Below are 17,438 nucleotides of genomic sequence, written 5' to 3'. Positions count from 1 at the left end.
TCAGGGCAAAGCTTATCAAAATGCAAGTGCTGTCTGATTCCCCCTGCCCTTCGGAGAATCTGTCCTACAGACGTACTCCTGCATCTGTTGAATGGCACTCACGTAGCGGTACAGAAAGCAGTGCTCTCTGCGACAGCGAATAATGGGGAATACCTACATGTGCCTCCACAGGGACTGGTTAAATAAATGATGGTTCCATGCAATGGAATCCGATGCGGCTATAAAAAGAATGTAAAGGAGGCTACTGATGAATAGATCCCCCAAAAGAGGTTTTAAATAACAATAACAAAAGCACAAAGCCCTGTGATTTATGGGACCACTTTGTGTCCAGAAGTTTGTGTATGCTGGAGACGCCGGCATGTGAATGTCTCTGGAAGAAAGTCGGAGCCCAAAGCCCTCACAGAGCGACCGGCCCGGAGAAGAGAGCTCCAGAGATGCTTTAGCTACATGAGCTCGTGCATTTTCTTTTTCTCCTAAGCTAGACTACCTCAGCCTCTGTCACTTGCAGTCACGAAGCCTGCCTGAGCCAAGCACCTGTCAGTCCTCTCATCCCTCCATTCAGCTGCTGGACCTCATAGTAACCAGCACTCTGCTGAACTGTGCAGTCCCTTAGACAAATCACTCATTCCTAGACGCCACCTTGCACTGCTGACCCAAGCTGACTTGGCCTGGAGTGACTGCCACTGCCACCTTGCAGGGATGGGACTACCTTCAGTCCATCTTTACCTGCTGTCTGGAAATTGAGTGCCACCATCTGAGAACCGCACAGCCAGAGGCGGAAGGGGTCATAGTTGGAAGAGTCAACTCTTTGTCCCTTTGGGTAGATGCGGGTCAGACCCTTTTGATTGTACTTGAGGAGGTCGACGGGCTTCTGTCTGATGATGCTGTCAGCCTTTGTCTCCACAAAGGAGCGGATTTCTCTAAAGTCAGGATTTTCTGCGCACAGAGAAAAAGGTCATCACTTACTCTGTGTCTCATCCTGCAGTGGCTGGATGCTCAGATTATAAAAGGAAACCAGGAAGCCCTCTCATTAACAAGACATTCAGGGTATTCTGATGACATTGTCCTAAAGGGTATCGCTATGGACTCTTGCCCTCTGGGAGTTCCAAGTATTAAAAGGGGGCCTAGTTTTCCCACTACCTTTTAATCTAGAAGTATTGTAATTTACTTTATCAACATCCTTGAACAAGAAAACACAAAAGTGGTACAGTTATAGAAGAGGAAGAATGGGAATGGTTTTAGGTAAGAGAAGATCTTTGGAGTGGAAGATGCAAAGAGACCTGGATTCCTCATCAAACATACCAAAGACACAACATGAACAGACTGAGAATCACCTGCCACTGCCCCCAGGTAGGGTTGCGACATGGGTGGGTTCCTGCGCAGGGAAGGTAGAGAGAATGGGAGGAGAGGGAAGGGGACAGGCCCCATCTTGGCTGCCTCCCGTCCAGCTGTGGTGGGACAGCCAGGCAGTCAACATGCTGAGCCTGCTGAGTCCTGAGCTTTGCCATCTGTCCCTTAATGTAGAGGTTCCTGCGGACCAGCCTCCCCGTAAGTTAACTCAGGGGTCTAATATAGTCTTGCTGGTCTTTCTGATGAAAGATACAGAAGCAGCTCAGACACCCAAAGAGAAAAGTAAAATATGCACAGCATCATCAAAAAGCTTGCTACCTGGAGCGTTTGGCAGAAAATCCTTTTTTTAAACCATATCTGTGGTGGGCTGAGTAATGACCCCTGAAGATGTCCAGGCCCTAATCTCTGGAGCCTGGGCATGTGTTACTTTATATGGCAGACCAGATTTTGCAGGGGAGCTTGAAACGGGAATCTTGTCCTGGAACATCCAGGTGGACCTAAAGCATCACAAGGGTCCTTATAACAGCAAAGCACAAGAGGAGAAGGCCATGTGATCACAAGCCAAGGAATGCCAGCAGCCCCCAGAAACTGGGAGAAGCAAGGAATGGCTTTCCCCTCTGGAGGGAGCACAGCCCAGCTGACACCTTGATGTTGACCCCATGATACTGATTTCAGATTCTGGCCTCCAGGACACGCAAGAATAAATTTATTTTGTTTTCAGCCACCGAGTTTCCGGTAATGGCAATAAGAACTAACCCACCCACTAAGTGGGTGATATGGTTTGGCTGTGCCCCCACCCAAATCTCAGCTTGAACTGTAGCTCCCATAATTCCCAATGTTATGGGAGAAGCCGGGTAGGAGGTAATTGAATCATGGGGGTGGCTTCCCTCGTACTCTTCATGTGGTAGTGAACAAGTCTCACGAGATCTGATGGTTTTGTAAGAGGTTTCCCCTTTCACTTGGTTCTCATTCTCTCTCATCTGCTGCCACATAAAATGTGCCTTTCACCTTCCACCGTAATTGTGAGGCCTCCCCAGCCACGTGGAACTATGAGTCCATTAAACCTCTTTTTCCTTATAAATTACCCCATCTCAGGTATGTCTTTATCAGCAGTGTGAAAACAGACTAATACAGTGGATTTTCCTACAGAGACACCAAAAGGGCTTTTTCTACCAGCTCCCTCACCCAGAGGACAAACCCAAGGTGAGGTCATCTACCTGAAGCATTTAAGAACAGGAGAATGCACTCACTGTCCCCTCTCTGAAAATACCAGACTCAAAAGGAAGTAACAGTTTTCATTGCAGTTATATGGCAGACTCCTGGTAAAGATGTTACCTAAGTTGTCCTTGGTTTTGCTGGTTGGTTTGCAGTAGACAACCAGGTCAGAGAGCTCAATGGCGATGGACTGGTTCTTCTCCCAATACTTCATGTTGTTCTCCTGTTTGGAGTTCACCATCTTTAGTGCCCGCCCCTGAGAAAGCCCACCTTCCCAGCTCACCCTGTGCTCTTCCTCCTCCATCCCCACTTTGCCTTCTTGCACGCTCGGATCTTTAATATGGTTGGATGTTTTCCCTTCCTAAAGACAACCGTGCCCCTCTCGTTTTTTCCTCTTTCAAAATTCTTGACAAAGCTGTTTCCACGAGGATTTGGCATCCAGCTCACGCCTGGCCACAGTCCTCAAATATAGATGGGGTCAGGATGGCAGGGGAAGGGGACTCTTCACTGTCGCTATCCCTCTGTCCTTAACTCTCTGCCTCCATTCCTTTCCCCTAAAACCACACTCTGGTTAGAGTATCTCAAATTCTAGTTCTTCAAGTCCTGATGGGCTCTGTGGACCTCAGCATGCTTGTCATAATTCTCTATCCCCTGCACCCTCAAAACCTGCAGACCTGCTCCCCACATGTGACTGCCCATCAGTGCTCTGCCCAAGGGGACTACTACCCAGGGCCCAGGCCACGTGCTATAAACTCGAGAGGCAACTCTCTCCAGAGAACCCACTGTCAAATCTAATTCCTTGCATGTAAGGATGAGCTTCTCACTTCACCCCAAATCAGGCAACCCTGTTGGGCCTCCCCAAATTCTATCAGACTTTTATTGGCCAAGGGGAACCTTGAGAGAATATTTAGATAAGAGTGGTCACTATTTGGGGGGTGCTTAGCTCTAAGCGTCGCAGGCTAAGCATTTGATAGATATTACCTAAGTCAATCCACACATCTCCTGACAGGTAGGATTATCTCCATTTAACAGAGAAGTTGAGTAGCTTATCTCAGGCTGCCCAGCCAACCAACGTCAAGACCAGATGCTTCCAAAGCCCTGTTCACAGGTGGGCAGGCAGAGCATGAACCAAGAGGTAAAGAAGGTGTCAGCCAAACAAACAGTCAATGGCAAAGTGCTGTTGCAGAAACCAAAGCCATGTTTCCTTCCAAACCTCGGGTGTTTTCTCCTGGTCCTTGTACTAACTTGACTTTGTACTCTTAGTGCACAGTTTTCACCATGGGGTTGTCTGGGGACAGAAAACCCCAAAAACAACACAGCTCACCTCTAATGACAACAGAATTGCTTAAAATGAGGAAGTGGGGCATGCGTCTGTCGACTTCTGGAATATTGGCCTCACACAAAACACAGAGCTATGACAAGGTACGGGGCTTCATGTTTCTTCCCCCGATCTCAGCAGAAGACAATATTGGTTCAAGAAGAAACACCAGCTGCTGCTTCAGAATTGCAAGACAAGGCTGGGCGCAGTGGCTCATGCCTGTAATCCTAGCATTTTGGGAGGCTGAGGCAGGTGGATCACTTGAGGTCAGGAGTTCAAGACCAGCCTGGGCAACATGGTGAAACTCCGTATCTACTAAAAATACAAAAATTAGCCGAGCATGGTGGTGGGCACCTGCAATCCCAGCTACCTGGTCGGCTTAGGCAGGAGAATCACTTGAACCCAAGAGGTGGAGGCTGCAGTGAACTGAGATCCCACCACTGCACTCCAGCCTGGGCAACAGAGTGAGACTCTGCCTCAAAAAAAACAAAAAAAAAATACATGATAATTACTCTCCCGGCCTGCAGCAGTCACCCCTCAGGCCATCTCAGAGTCTCTGGAAACCCACCAACTAGAAGGATTTTGTGACTGTTCTCTGCCATCAACTGGAAGTGGCTATAGATATATAACAATATGGGCACTTAGGGAGAGGCAGAGGCCCTGGCAGTGAGCAGAGAGTTTACCCGCCACTGGTTCCCCGAGAGTGGGATGGGAAAATTCTTCCTTTGCCCCCCAACACCAGCTCCCTAAACGGGAGTGGTGGCTCTGCCCAGTACAGGAACTCCATCAACTCTGCTGACCTGTTTTGTTTTGTTTTTTTTTAACCCTCAGATGTAATAATGGGACTTTAAAAATCATTCTCATGAAATCTTAGCAAATATAAAAACCAGTGAGGGAGGACTGTAGACCGAAGGCCACCAACGGCAGCCTTGAACAGCTCAGCTTCATTTCAGAAACCTTCATGTAGCAGCAGAGGAGGTGCGAGGGAGGGGAGACACAGAGCCTTCTAGGGAAATAGGGAATAGGGAAAGTCTCTCCATTAAGTGAAGTGGCGGAAGTGGGAATGCACTATTTGGAGATTTTTCAAATAAACCTCAGGGGTGTGGCAAGGGGTGTGCCTCAGAGCTGTACTGCATCAGAGGCACTCAGGGCAGAAGAGATGGCTTCGTTGGGAAAGCTGGACAGACCGCAGCTGGCTACAAGCTTGTGGTTCATCCCCCATGGCTGGTGGTGTGAAAAGCCGTGGGAAGAATTAGGAGCCCTAGGGAAGGGCCCAGCGATTGGCCCCCTCTGCAAAGTCTCCTCAACAGGACACTTCCCTGCGGAATAGTCAAGTGAGTCAAGGACCAGAGACTAGCCAAGATGTGAGGCCCTCCCAAGGGGAAAAAAATGACCTGGCCACCGGTGCGTGACTAAGTATCTTGGAGAAGAAACTCACTGACTCTAGCCAGAGGTCAGAGGCCGCAGGAGAGCCCAGGAAGGCCTTAATCAGCCCTTTGGGTCAAGTTCTACCTTAGAAGCAAATGGGTCCTTGGGAAACCCTACGATTTCTTTCCAGTTCTGCAGCCACAGCAGCAGACAGCACATGCTCCATCATCCAAGACAGGGTGGCACTTTCCCATGTCACTGGCATAATGACAGGGCAGTGATCAAGTACTTTTGAGTTAGGAATTTGGGTCCTCATTTTGCAGACAAGGAAACTGAGGCCCAGAGATCCAGCCCTGCTGGGGTGCAAACTCCAATCTGCCCAATTCCAGACCTCCTGTTCTTATCCAGAAGCTCTCACCTTCCCAAAACACTTCTAGCCAGAGACTAGTACTTCAGTAGGACAGCCCTGAAAAGGTCATCTAGAGGGAAAGTTCCTCCACCGGAAAGAACCAGGTCTCACTGATTTGCTGTGTTCCCAGGGCCCATTCCGGGTCCAGGCAGTGAGCTCAGTGAACTTTTTCCATGGGGAGGATCCAGACTGCTTTGTATGATACTTAGAAACAAAATACTCAAAATGAGGAAGGCAGTAACTTCCTTAGTAAGATACATAGGGCTGTATAGACATCATCACTGAGCATCACTGCATGCACTCAGCCTCCTGAAGGCGCCAACCAGACAACCAGACCCGCCTTCCCAGGGCACCTCCACTATCCCCGCCTCTCCCTAACAAGGGGTGCTCCTATTGTCTGAACCCACCTGGTCTCCTTCCCCAATTCTGAGTAGCACCTGGGCCTGCTCATCCTGCTGCCTGGACCCACCCACAGCCTCCGTGAGCACCAGAGCCCTGAGAATGCCAGGCCGACCTGCACCCGCCCACGCGTGAGCAGGTGCCTACCTTGGTGTCAATCTTCCAGGTGATCTCTCGGATGCTCTGAAACCACTCGAAGAGCTCCTCCACCCTGTCTGTGGCAAACTCCACTGGAGGATCACCCTGCTTCTTGGGCTCCAGGATAAAGACAAAGGGCTTCTGGTTCTTCCCCTGTGGGGCTTTCACTTAGGGCAGAGAATAAGAAATGTCCCGATCAGCCTGTGAGAGGGCCACAAAGACCACACCGCACCCTGCCTGAGCCGTTTCTCTCATGGACCAAACCAGACCGCCACTGCTATGATCACGGTTAGGATCAATGGGGCCATCTACTTTCCATCGGCAAGTACGTGTCACACACATGACTGCTCAGGGACGCAGTGGGTTCACTAGTGTCCTCCACAAAGCTGTGTCAGGTCACCAGGACCTGTGAATGAGACCTTATAGGTTACTATAAGGATCTCAAATGAGATCATCCTGGATTTAGGGCAATCCAACATCCTAACAAGGATGAGTATCCTTATGAGAGAAAGGAGAAGGATGTTTAAGATGCAGGAAAATAAAGTAAAATGCATGAGAGAACCTGAATAAAATACCATCTTGTCCACTTCATAGATACGTGTTCATCTTAAGACAAACATTATATATCTTTTTGATTGACCAATTAGAAAATGCTTTTTGCCCTTACCATATTTTCTACAAATTACTAAAACAATACACATTCATTTTAGAAAGATTTTAAAATATAGCTAAGCAACTTGGCATTTTTACAAAATGTTTTCATACAATACATAAAATTTGATGAACTGATTGTTTCAGTTAGCATATTGTACATAATTTTCTATTGTTACATATAATCTTTTATATACAAAAAATAAATACTTTAAATGGCTTTTCTTTTTTTTGCTACAGGGTCATATTCTGTCACCCAGGCTGAAGCACAGTGGTGCTATCTTGGCTCACTGCAGCCTCCGCCTTCCAAGCTCATGCGATCCTCCCACCTTAGCCTCCCAAGTAGCTAGGACCACAGGTGCACACCACCAAGCCTGGCTAATCTTTGTATTTTTTGTAGAGATGGGGTTTCACCAGGTTTCCCAAGGCTGGTCTCGAACGCCTGAACTCAAGCGATCCACTCGCCTTGGCCTCCCAAAGTGCTGGGATTACAGGCATGAGCCACCACACCAGGGTAAATGGCTTTGAAAGCGAATGCTGACACAAGGGAGAAAGCCATGTGCAGGCAAACGTGGAGACTTAGGAATGCAGCCACAAGCCAAAAACACCAAGGATTTCCAGCAGTCACCAGAAGCTAGGAGAGAAATGTGGTGTGGGTTCTCTAGACACAGAGCAAGTATCTTAAGAGAAGAAAAGGTTATGAGAGGGAAACTTACCTAACAATATTAGTAGCTAAGATTTCTGAGTTCTTAAATACCAGGCAATATTCTAAGCAGATTACCTCTCCTGCATCTTTTTTTTTTTTTTTTTAAGATTTTGGGGTCTTGCTACATTACCCAGGCTGGTCTCACACTCTTGGTGCTCAAGTGATCCTCCCACCTCAGCCTCCTGCGTAGATGGACTACAGGCCCACTGCTATGGCTAGGCCCCATTTTACAGGAGGGAAAACTGAGGCTCATTAAGAGAAAGTAACATGTGGAGGGTCACACAGCTAGTAACAATAAAACTGAGACTCAGTCCAAACCTGACTCAGAACCACTGAGCCATGTGCCTCGGCTCTGCAAATACAGGGAAGCAGGGAGAAGATACAAAGAGCAACAGAAGTGGAGACAGGGATCCCGCATCCCCCCACCCACAGGACCTTAGCACGTGAGGTGGTCTCTTAGGACCTTGATTTTTCTCTTCTGGTGATGGGAGCAAAGAATCCCTCTCCTACCTATCCTGCTGGATTGTGGTAAAGGAAAAGAAGCAGGTAATAAATGTGGAAAGTAGGCTGTATGTGGTGGCTCACACCTGTAATCCCAGCACTTGGGGAGGCTGAGGCAGGCAGATCACTTGAGGTCAGGAGTTCGAGGTCAGGAGTTCGAGACCAGCCTGGCCAACATGGCGAAACCCTGTCTCTACTAAAAATACAAAAATTTTCCAAGCGTGATGGCGCATGCCTGTAATCCCAGCTACTCCGGAGGACTAAGGCAGGAGAATCACTTGAATCCAGGAGGTAGCAGCTGCAGTGAGCCAAGATCATGCCACCGCACTCCAACCTGGGAGACAGAGCAAGACAGTCTCAAAAAAATAATAATAAATAAAATTAATGTGTAAAGCAGAGCACTGGCAATAGAAGCAGGAATTTCCTGGGACTGCTGTCACCTGAGTCCTAGGGGACCATGCCCATGCCTTCCCAGGGAAGAGTCATGGGCTTCCCAGAACAAGGAGGCTTGCTACAGAGCCCCTTCACATGGGAGCTGCACCATGCCCACTTAAAAGCAGGCATGCTCAAGGCCCAGGAAGCCCAGCACACATCAGACCCTGGCCACCATAGGACAGGCCTGGCCCCAGGGCCACGCCTCCACATCCACTTGCAGCACAGTCAACATGGGCAGGCTGCGTTTCCTGGGCCCCAGCTGAGCAGCCAGGAAGCAGAGGTTCAAAGAGCAGCGGAGAGGCAGAGCTGGGCTTAGAACCCAGAACTCCCAACTCCATGCTGCATTTCAGCCAGGCTGACAGCTCAGCTTTCCTTCGAAATACATGAAACACAGGCAGATCCTGAAATAACAAGAGCGATGTTGGTAATAATATCAGCTAACCACCATCTAGCATGTATGTACCAGACCCTGTTTAAGCACTTCTATTTTTAGCAGATATGAACAGCAGACATCACATCATACTCACTGACCAGCCTGACCTAAATACTCAGCTTCAGCCAGGGAAGGAACTGGCATTCAAGTCACAGGCAAGACAGGACCCCGTGTCAGCCGCCTCCCTGTGTGGGGCGGGGCTGCGGTCAGGCCATGGGGGATTGGGGTGGGAAACCAGGCTAAGATGATATGTGCACGTACCGACGTTATAGGTATTGAGGTCCAATATGCCTCTGCAAAGAGACCCTAAGGGATTGTCTTCAATAATCTATGAAGAAACAAGACATAACTCACGTTAGTTGTAACGGGAATAATAAAAAGACAACCCATTTCCAAAGCACACCGTTTAGCAGAGACACCGCCTGTGGAACTGTTTAAAATGCATTTTCATTACCAGATACGTCCACGGGGAGAAAGCTAAATAATGAAGCATGGAGCTGATAGGGACCTGACGGGGAGTGGGTGCCGGGAGGTTCCGAGTTTCATTTTCCAATCGGTAAAAACATGCCCTGTGAATTCTAGAACAGGTTTCACAATGTTTCCTCAGATCTGGCTTCCAAACACACCCTAGACCTTATTACAAAATGAGACTATTTAGGCTACTAAAGCCCAGCTCAAGAACCTTCTGTGACTCCCCATGTCCTGTGGAGGCAACACCCATGCTCCATGATCTGGCTTTTAAGGCTTTCTGAGCCCCCATCGCCCTTGCCAACTCTGCCCCCCATTGCACACTCACACCATCCCAGGGTCTGGCCGAGATGATGAGTATCCTGGTCTCAGGAGAGATGGCAGACCGGGCATCCACTCATTGCCTGCACTACTCCGACCCCCAACCCCTGCACCAGGCAAATGCTGATGTACAGGTAAGGGCAACGCACTACAGACGCAGCAAGGGCTTCACGTCTCTGCCTCAGCCCAAGCACGCAGAACACAACCCCATTCCCATCGCCACACCTTTGCTCAGACTGTACTTCTCACCTGGAACTCCCTTCTGCCAGTCTCTTGCTGTTGAACTCTATAACTTGACTTTTAAGGCTCAAATACTCCTTCTTCCAGGAAGCCTTCCCAGATTGCCCTACCTCCCTTACAAAATAAATCCCTGGGCCTCTAATGGGATCTTAAAGTCCTCATTACAAAGATGTCATCCTTGGTGCAGTGCCGGCACACTCAAAGTCACTGGTCCCTAACAAGAGGCAGTGAGGGAACAACCACCAGGTTTGCAAAGTCACCAGGAAGGCCTCATCTCACCTTCTGGTTAGGCCCACTTGCTTACTCACCCCAAGCATGTACTCAGCGTCTGGCTGTCCAACATAAATGTGTTTCATTTGCAAATTGCTTAAGCAGAGGACAAATTCCCCATTTGGCCACATTCACTCCAGTGGGAATTCTCCTGCATATTCAAAGCCTTCCAAGCCCAGCACAACTTGATTAAAACATGACTGGCTTGTCACAGAGACTCCCCCGCAACAACTCGGAGACGATCTCAATTTCCCTATCATGCTGTCTTCCCTGATCCAGAGCTCCACGGAGACCACTAGCAGCGCGTGGAAAAATTCACCCACTGAGATGGCACAGGTCCCTGAACAACTGGACCTGCAGATCCCTTCTTCCTGTAAGATGATCGAAGAGGGGGCGCACCTGCTTTTCCAGCTCCTCGACATCTGCAGTTGAGATGTCCTCCACATAGTTGGATGGGAAGTACTGCTGGATCCTGGTTCCATAGTCGCCTTTCCACCTGGATAAGAAGAGGGCACATGGGGGGCTGTCACCAGGTGGCATGAATTACCCACTACTGCTCATTAGCACCTGGCTGCTGGCTCGATTCTGATGGGGACAGGTAGCAAGTGGCCGAGTGACCAGTGTCACTATCTGTGACAACACAGCAACTCACAGGCAGCTTCTTTTTTTTAATTACCAATGAGTTACCAGGGGCCGATTTTCCCCCTCATCACATGATCTTAATGTTTGACCAAAGATACCACGAGTCAAAAGTTTCAGTGCTTTAAGTGGAAGTCAGAGACCACACAAGACAAAAGCTCAACCCCATCTCAGGGAATAATTTTGAGAAAAGGTGGTTCTAGAGCCAGATAGCCTGAAATTAAATTCCAGCCCTATCACGGACTGTGGAGGCTTTCTGTGCCTCCGACTCTCCATCCACAAAATGGTGAAACACGAGCGCTTCCCTCGGAAAGTTTTATTAGGTCTCTCTAAATTAACATAAGCTGAGTGCTTGGGACAGCACCTACCTAGCACACAGTAAGTACTCACTAGTGTTAGCTCTTACTATTATTCAGCTAAAACACTGTTCCCTATCTTTGTAACAGCACTAACGACATGTGACATAATCCATCTGTGAATGTTCCTGGACCCTACCAGACGGTGAACACCTCTAAGATTGTGGTGAGCACCGCAAGTCCACGCCCAGACACGCGAACCTCCTCCTTCGACCTGCGCATCTCACGAGCCACTTTCTGCAGCCACAGACTCTCCAAAATGCACCTCTTACCACACCACGTGATGGCTCCCCAGGGCCTCTAGAATCCAGCCCAGACTCTTCAGCATAGCAACCACAGCCCAGCACAGTCTGACCCCAGGACTCCCAGACCTCACCTCCTAACTCTCCATGACATTGATTCCAGATGACCCGTTGTCCCCATCATGCCCCTGCCACGTTACCTAGCTTCCACGTCTTAGTCCACGCCCTTGGTACCCAGCTTCCCTCCACTAATTTAAGACTCAGTTTGGGCATTTCCTCTTCCAGGAAGTCTTCCCTGACTGCCACCTAGGCTGAGCACTCTTCCTCTGTGGTCCCCTGGCCTCCTATCCCGACAGTCATCTGAGCAGCTACACCTTATACTTAATGTGTAATTATACATCTGTCTTCCCCACTATATGAGATCTTTCTGGATTTTTATTTTTCTTTTTAAACTGAGTCTCATTCTATCCCCCAGGCTGGAGTGCATGGCATGATCTCAGCTCACTGCAACCTCCGCCTCCTGGGTTCAAGCAATTCTCCTGCCTCAGCCTCCCAAGTAGCTGGGATTACAGGCATGCACCACCACGTCTGCCTAACATTTGTATTTTTAGTAGAGACAGGGTTTCACCATGTTGGCCAGGTTGGTCTCAAACTCCTGACCTCAAGTGATCCTCCTGCCTTGGCCTCCCAAAGTGCTGGGGTTACAGGTGGGAGCCACCACACCTGGGTGACCTTTCTGGATCTTGATCAAGTCTGTGCTTCATGGTGGTAAGAAGAACTTTAATATTTTTGGTCTGAATAAGCAGAATGAGGACTGATGCCACCAGTTCACGTAGCGGAGACACAGGACTGCAGGTTGTAAGCCCTTTTCATGCCCTCCACACCATTACTCTAGACCCACTTCTGGCAAAAGCTGGCTATATTTAGGGTGATCATATGTACCATTCATCCAGGACTGAGCAGTTTACATTCCTTTGACACTCAGTAGCATCCCGGTTCAGACAAAAGTTGTGTGGTCCCCTAGCTACAGGGGAACCAGTTTGGGAATATGCAAAAAAAAAAGCCATTTCAGGCTGGGCATGGTGGGTCAAGCCTGTAATCCCAGCACTTAGGGAGGCCGAGGTGGGTGGATCATGAGGTCAGGAGTTTGAGACCAGCCTGGCCAACATGGTGAAACCCCATCTCTGCTAAAAAATACAAAAATTAGCTGGGCGTAAATGAACACCCAGATGGCAAGCAAATATTAGTGGGAAAACCTCTGATGCTGTCAAACCTGTTTAGATCAGCGGCTTCCTTCTTCTGCCACCCAAAGGAAATGGGAACAGGAATTTCACAGGGAATCCAGTAAAACTGTTCCTCAGAACACAGGCTACAAATTACATGCCTGTAATCCTAGCTACTCAGAAGGATAAGACAGGAGAATTGCTTGAACCTGGGAGGCGGAGTTTGCAGTGAGCTGAGAATGCACCACTGCACTCCAGCCTGGGCGACAGAGGGAGACTTCATCTCAAAGGAAAAAAAAACGGCCGTTTCACACAGGCAGCCCCCTCAATAGCACTTCTGCCATCAGAGAGAGAAAGAAATGACCATGGCCACAGGACAGTTTGCCCACAGTCCCTTGCCAAAGAACTCCTCTTAACTCACCTCAAGATTACAGCCTTCGAAATTTGGAGAACTGCCTATCAGAGGCATGGAAAGGCATGAGGCTGTCTCCACAGAATGGAAAACTGTGATTTGGAGCAGTCACCTGGGCTCCATCCACAACTCCAAAAATGTTAGTCACCCACCCAGTGAGCACCAGGACATTGGCCAAGGCAGGGACAGGAGCACCATGAGGGAGTGCCAGTGTCCCTGGAAGACCTCAACTCTGACTGTGCCACTTCGAGTGGAGGGACCTCGGCAAAGCCAAGCAGCTGAACTGGGAGACGCTGATGGACACCATGGTTGCCGAACTGGGTCTGGGAGCCTGCAAGGGGAAGCATCAGGGCTGCAGTAGGGATAGCGAGGCCAGCCGGGAGGCCAAACAGGGCAGCTCCAGCCCCCACTCCAGCTCAAAAGATAACTTGGCTGCATCTTTAATTCTGGGGAATCTACGTATGAACTGGTTTGCAATGAGGTTCTCCAGATTTTTAGAAAAACTTTGACAATCCCTGGATTAAGGCATCTTGCAAGAGGACAGGGAAGGACTTAGCAGGTGAATGAGGTTACGAGTGTAGGCTTTGGAGCCAGAAGGCCTGGGGGTTCAAATCTCAGCCTGTGTGGCCCTGGACGAGTGGCTGCACTTCTCAGGGCTTCAGTTTCCTCATCTGTAAAATGCAGGTAACAACAGAACCAACCTTTTACAGTCGTCATGTGGATTCAGAGAGTTATTTCAAATGAAGTGCTTAAAACAGAGCTTGACACATAGAAGCACTCCGTGTAAGCTGCCATTCAGATTTCCAAGTCAGGTCTAGTTATCTTGTGAAAGGCAGAAATGCCCATCTACGAGGTGCTTAAACTAGTGCTCACTATTACGAGCAAGTTCTTACTGTTCTCAGACAGAAGTCACCTCACGAAACCACTTGCCCAGAAACCTGTCAGTAGGCAGTGAATTTTTCTTCCAAGGTAAGAAAGGGAAGTGGTAACTAAACCCTAGCACATCCAGGTACCTTTGCCCTAAAAACGTATTGTCTTCAATTCAGGATGCGGCCATTGTATACAGCACGTGACTATGCAATAGCATAAGAATTAGAACTGGAAATAACACACTGTCTTGTGTACTGAAAACGCCCTGCACTATTTAGTAGCTGTGTGACTTGGAAAGTCTCATTCGCCACATCGTTAAAGTGGGAATAATCATAGTCCTAACCACAGAGAGTAATGAAGATTTGGTTGATAGCAATTAGCAGACAGCTTGCCACCTAGTAAGACTTCAATAATGGTAGCTGCTGTTGTAATTGTAATAATATACAATATATGATATGACATATTGATAACTGTTAATATTGTTGTTTATCCATTTTCTCAAATAGAGCAAGCACGAAGCCACCTTCCTAAAAAGGGACTTAACACAAGAGGTCAAAGCCAGCCCAGAATGGCAGACAAAGGCGGGGCAGGGGGGTCAGACTCGGCCAGCACCTAAGTCTCATCACCAAGAAGGGACAAGTCAAGCCCGCCCACCAAGCAGCCCAGCCTCTACTCAGCCTTACCAGCCCCCAGGCTCCTTGGAGACGTTGTGGATGAGGGCGCCACGGCAGAAGCTCAGCTCATCGCTTCGCTTGGCTTTGTAGTCATACAGAGCTTTCACAGTTCTCTGAGGCTTTCAGGGAAAACAAGAAGGAAAACGTCAGGCCAGGGACAGGAGGAGAGGGAGGCGGCTGCATTCTGGGCATCATTCGGTTCTTCTCACTGGGGAGCAGGAGGCTTCAGGCCAAGATTACAAAGTCATCTGCTGGAGAGGGACTGGTATTGCAAAGGATCCAAGGCCCCAGAAAGTCACCAGGGAGTGAAGAAAGTCTGGCCTGGTCAGAGCTAAGGGTATCTGGGTTAGGGTTAGGGCTAGGGTTAGGGGCTAAGGGTTATGGGTTAGGGTTTAGGGTTTTGGCACAGGGGTTAGGAGTCAGGGTTTAGGGCTAGGGTTAGGAATATAGTTTAGGGATGGGGATGGGGTTAGGGGTTAGGGTTTAAGGTTAGGCTTAGGGTGGGAGTGCCCCTGTATTTCAGTGACCCAATATTCCTCAATTTCTTCAACAAAGAAAGGAAATGCCTTTTAGATTAAGCCAAGACCTTCATCACAGTGCCTGTGCTCATCAAGCCTCCCAGAAGTTCAAGGGCAACCCCATTCTTCCTGCCTGTCCTGAGGGCCTCACTGCTCTTTTTATGTAGGTCAGCGGTCCCCTATCTATACTCTTGCAGGCCGCTGACATTTTGCAAGAATAACTCAGGCTCTCCTCTATGAAATTCATCAAAAGGTGGTCTCTGCTGTCATAACTAAGTAAGAACTTCCTCGGTATAGAAATTTTATTCAATGAATTTGCTTTCATGCCTTCTGCCTGGCAGGCGTAAATGAACACCCAGATGGCAAGCAAATATTAGTGGGAAAACCTCTGACGCTGTCAAACCTGTTTAGATCAGCGGCTTCCTTCTTCTGCCACCCAAAGGAAATGGGAACAGGAATTTCACAGGGAATCCAGTAAAACTGTTCCTCAGAACACAGGCTACAAAGTCAGACATGTAGGTTCAAACCATTGCTCTGCCCTTGAATGGTTACATAAGGTTGAGACTCTGATCCTCAGCTCCCCAATCTGTGAAATGGGAAGTAAATTTTTATATATTTCACAGGATTGTTAAACTATCACATGAGATCGTGTGTATAACGATATAACTGACAGGAGCTTGCGATTCTTAAGTGCTAACTATAGTATAGGTCAAAGCATCGTTCCGAGCCTCAGGGTGTCTCGTTTAATCCCTACAACCACCATAACAGGTAGGTAGTTACATGATTATCCCCATTTTACAGATGATGAAAAAACTGAGATGCAGAGAAGGAAAGTAACTTGCCCCACATCTCAGCTGTTTTAAGTAGCTGAGCCCAGAACTACATCTATCAATGTGAGTTATTGCCATAGTTCAGGATGTTTCATAAGAAGCAATGTGGGTTCTAGAAGCTCTGCCACAGGGATCTGCAGCTGGAGGCTGGAGGCTAAGCAGAGCCCTTCCTTTCTCTCTCCCTCCTGCAGACAGAGCAGCCTCTACCTGCGTATCCTGCTTCAAGGGTGGATGTAAGGGCCAGAGCCAGGCTCCAAGGCCACAGAATCGAACACTCATCAGTTAGAGGGGTGACTGTTCTCATCACCAGAACATCCTTCACTTCTAACAAAATTTTTGCTGCTAAGGTCTCTTAATGCATTTCATATACAGCTGAATTTGCCTACAATTTTTCAAGATTTCATTTCTTTCTGAAAGAGATCTACATTGGCCAAGGATTATAAATTTTTAAAAAACAAAGTCATCTCTGGATTTCAACAGAGCCCACAAGCAGGGCCCCTTCCTAAGCGAGCGCTGTACACTAATCGTGTGCCACGTGACCCCCAAACAGAAAATTCGCCACCGTTCTTCCTCTCCCGGTTCAAACTAAATCTGAGATGAAACCGTGGCAAGGAGGAGCCGAGGGCTCAAAGTAAAATCCATCCCTACCTGCATGAAATCACATGACAGAGTTGGGGTGGGAATATGAGATAGCCTTTGCACTATTTGCACTGCAAGGAGGTCAGCGAACCAAATGGAATTTATAAACACCACGGGCTCCATCAGTGAGCATTTGAAAGACTTTTAATTAGAAGCCATTTTGGCCCAGAGGTGGTTCATCAAACCTCAGAATTTTAGCAAAACACTGTTGCATTTGGATGGAATTCTATTAACCTTTTCCCTGAAACTAGACTTCATACTGTCAATCATCGTTTCTTCTAAAAAAAAAAAAAAAATTATTTTGGCCAGGTTTTCCAGAATCTTCCCTTGCCCTGTTATAACTGCCAGGAGAACAAGATGGAATCCACGTCAGCCTAGTGACTCAGAAATCATGTGAGCTGGAGGTTCAGCACTGTACCATGGACGGATTGATTTCACTGGGATCCACATACATTCTGCTGACGTCATAAAGGGAGTTTATATCTCTTTCCTGGAAAAAAAAAAAAGAAAGAAAGAAATGTAATAATCCACGCTCCTGGAATAGCCCTTACATATTACACGGGTTCTAGGTTTCCTTATGGTTACCCATCCTTTGATAGAAGAGTTGAAATGTCATAGAATTTTCTTGTGGCCCATGAGTAGACACAGGAAAAAGCTATACAGAAGGTCTTCAGACTTGGAAACTAACCCAAAATCAGAGAGGCCCTGGCCTGGCCTGGCCTGCTGTGTGCCAGGCACCATGTTCCCTTGTAAAAACACAAATCCTAAGATCCAGTGGTGTGCTGGAGTGAGCTCCCAGCTCGCAAAAGCCCA

General features: G+C 48.2%; 1 protein-coding gene across 1 annotated transcript in view; it reads right to left on the bottom strand.

Annotated features, from left to right (window-relative positions):
* The window catches only part of PLCG2 (phospholipase C gamma 2), a 171,672-nt gene that overhangs the window by 20,261 nt on the left and 133,973 nt on the right, over positions 1–17,438 (bottom strand). Inside the window, exons 20-26 of the mRNA XM_021671046.2 lie at positions 17,044–17,115; positions 14,648–14,757; positions 10,622–10,718; positions 9,185–9,251; positions 6,207–6,364; positions 2,686–2,788; positions 727–936 (exon numbers count right to left, since the gene is read on the bottom strand). Coding sequence (XP_021526721.1) covers positions 727–936; positions 2,686–2,788; positions 6,207–6,364; positions 9,185–9,251; positions 10,622–10,718; positions 14,648–14,757; positions 17,044–17,115 — 817 coding nt within the window. The remainder of the gene's footprint in view (positions 1–726; positions 937–2,685; positions 2,789–6,206; positions 6,365–9,184; positions 9,252–10,621; positions 10,719–14,647; positions 14,758–17,043; positions 17,116–17,438) is intronic.

Source organism: Aotus nancymaae, unplaced genomic scaffold (genome assembly GCF_030222135.1).
Source record: "Aotus nancymaae isolate 86718 unplaced genomic scaffold, 86718_ANA_hifiasm-v0.15.2.pri h1tg000030l, whole genome shotgun sequence".
Taxonomy (NCBI): Eukaryota; Metazoa; Chordata; class Mammalia; order Primates; family Aotidae; genus Aotus; species Aotus nancymaae.
Note: the sequence above shows the minus strand (reverse complement) of the source record. Positions and strands in the feature narration are given on the sequence as shown.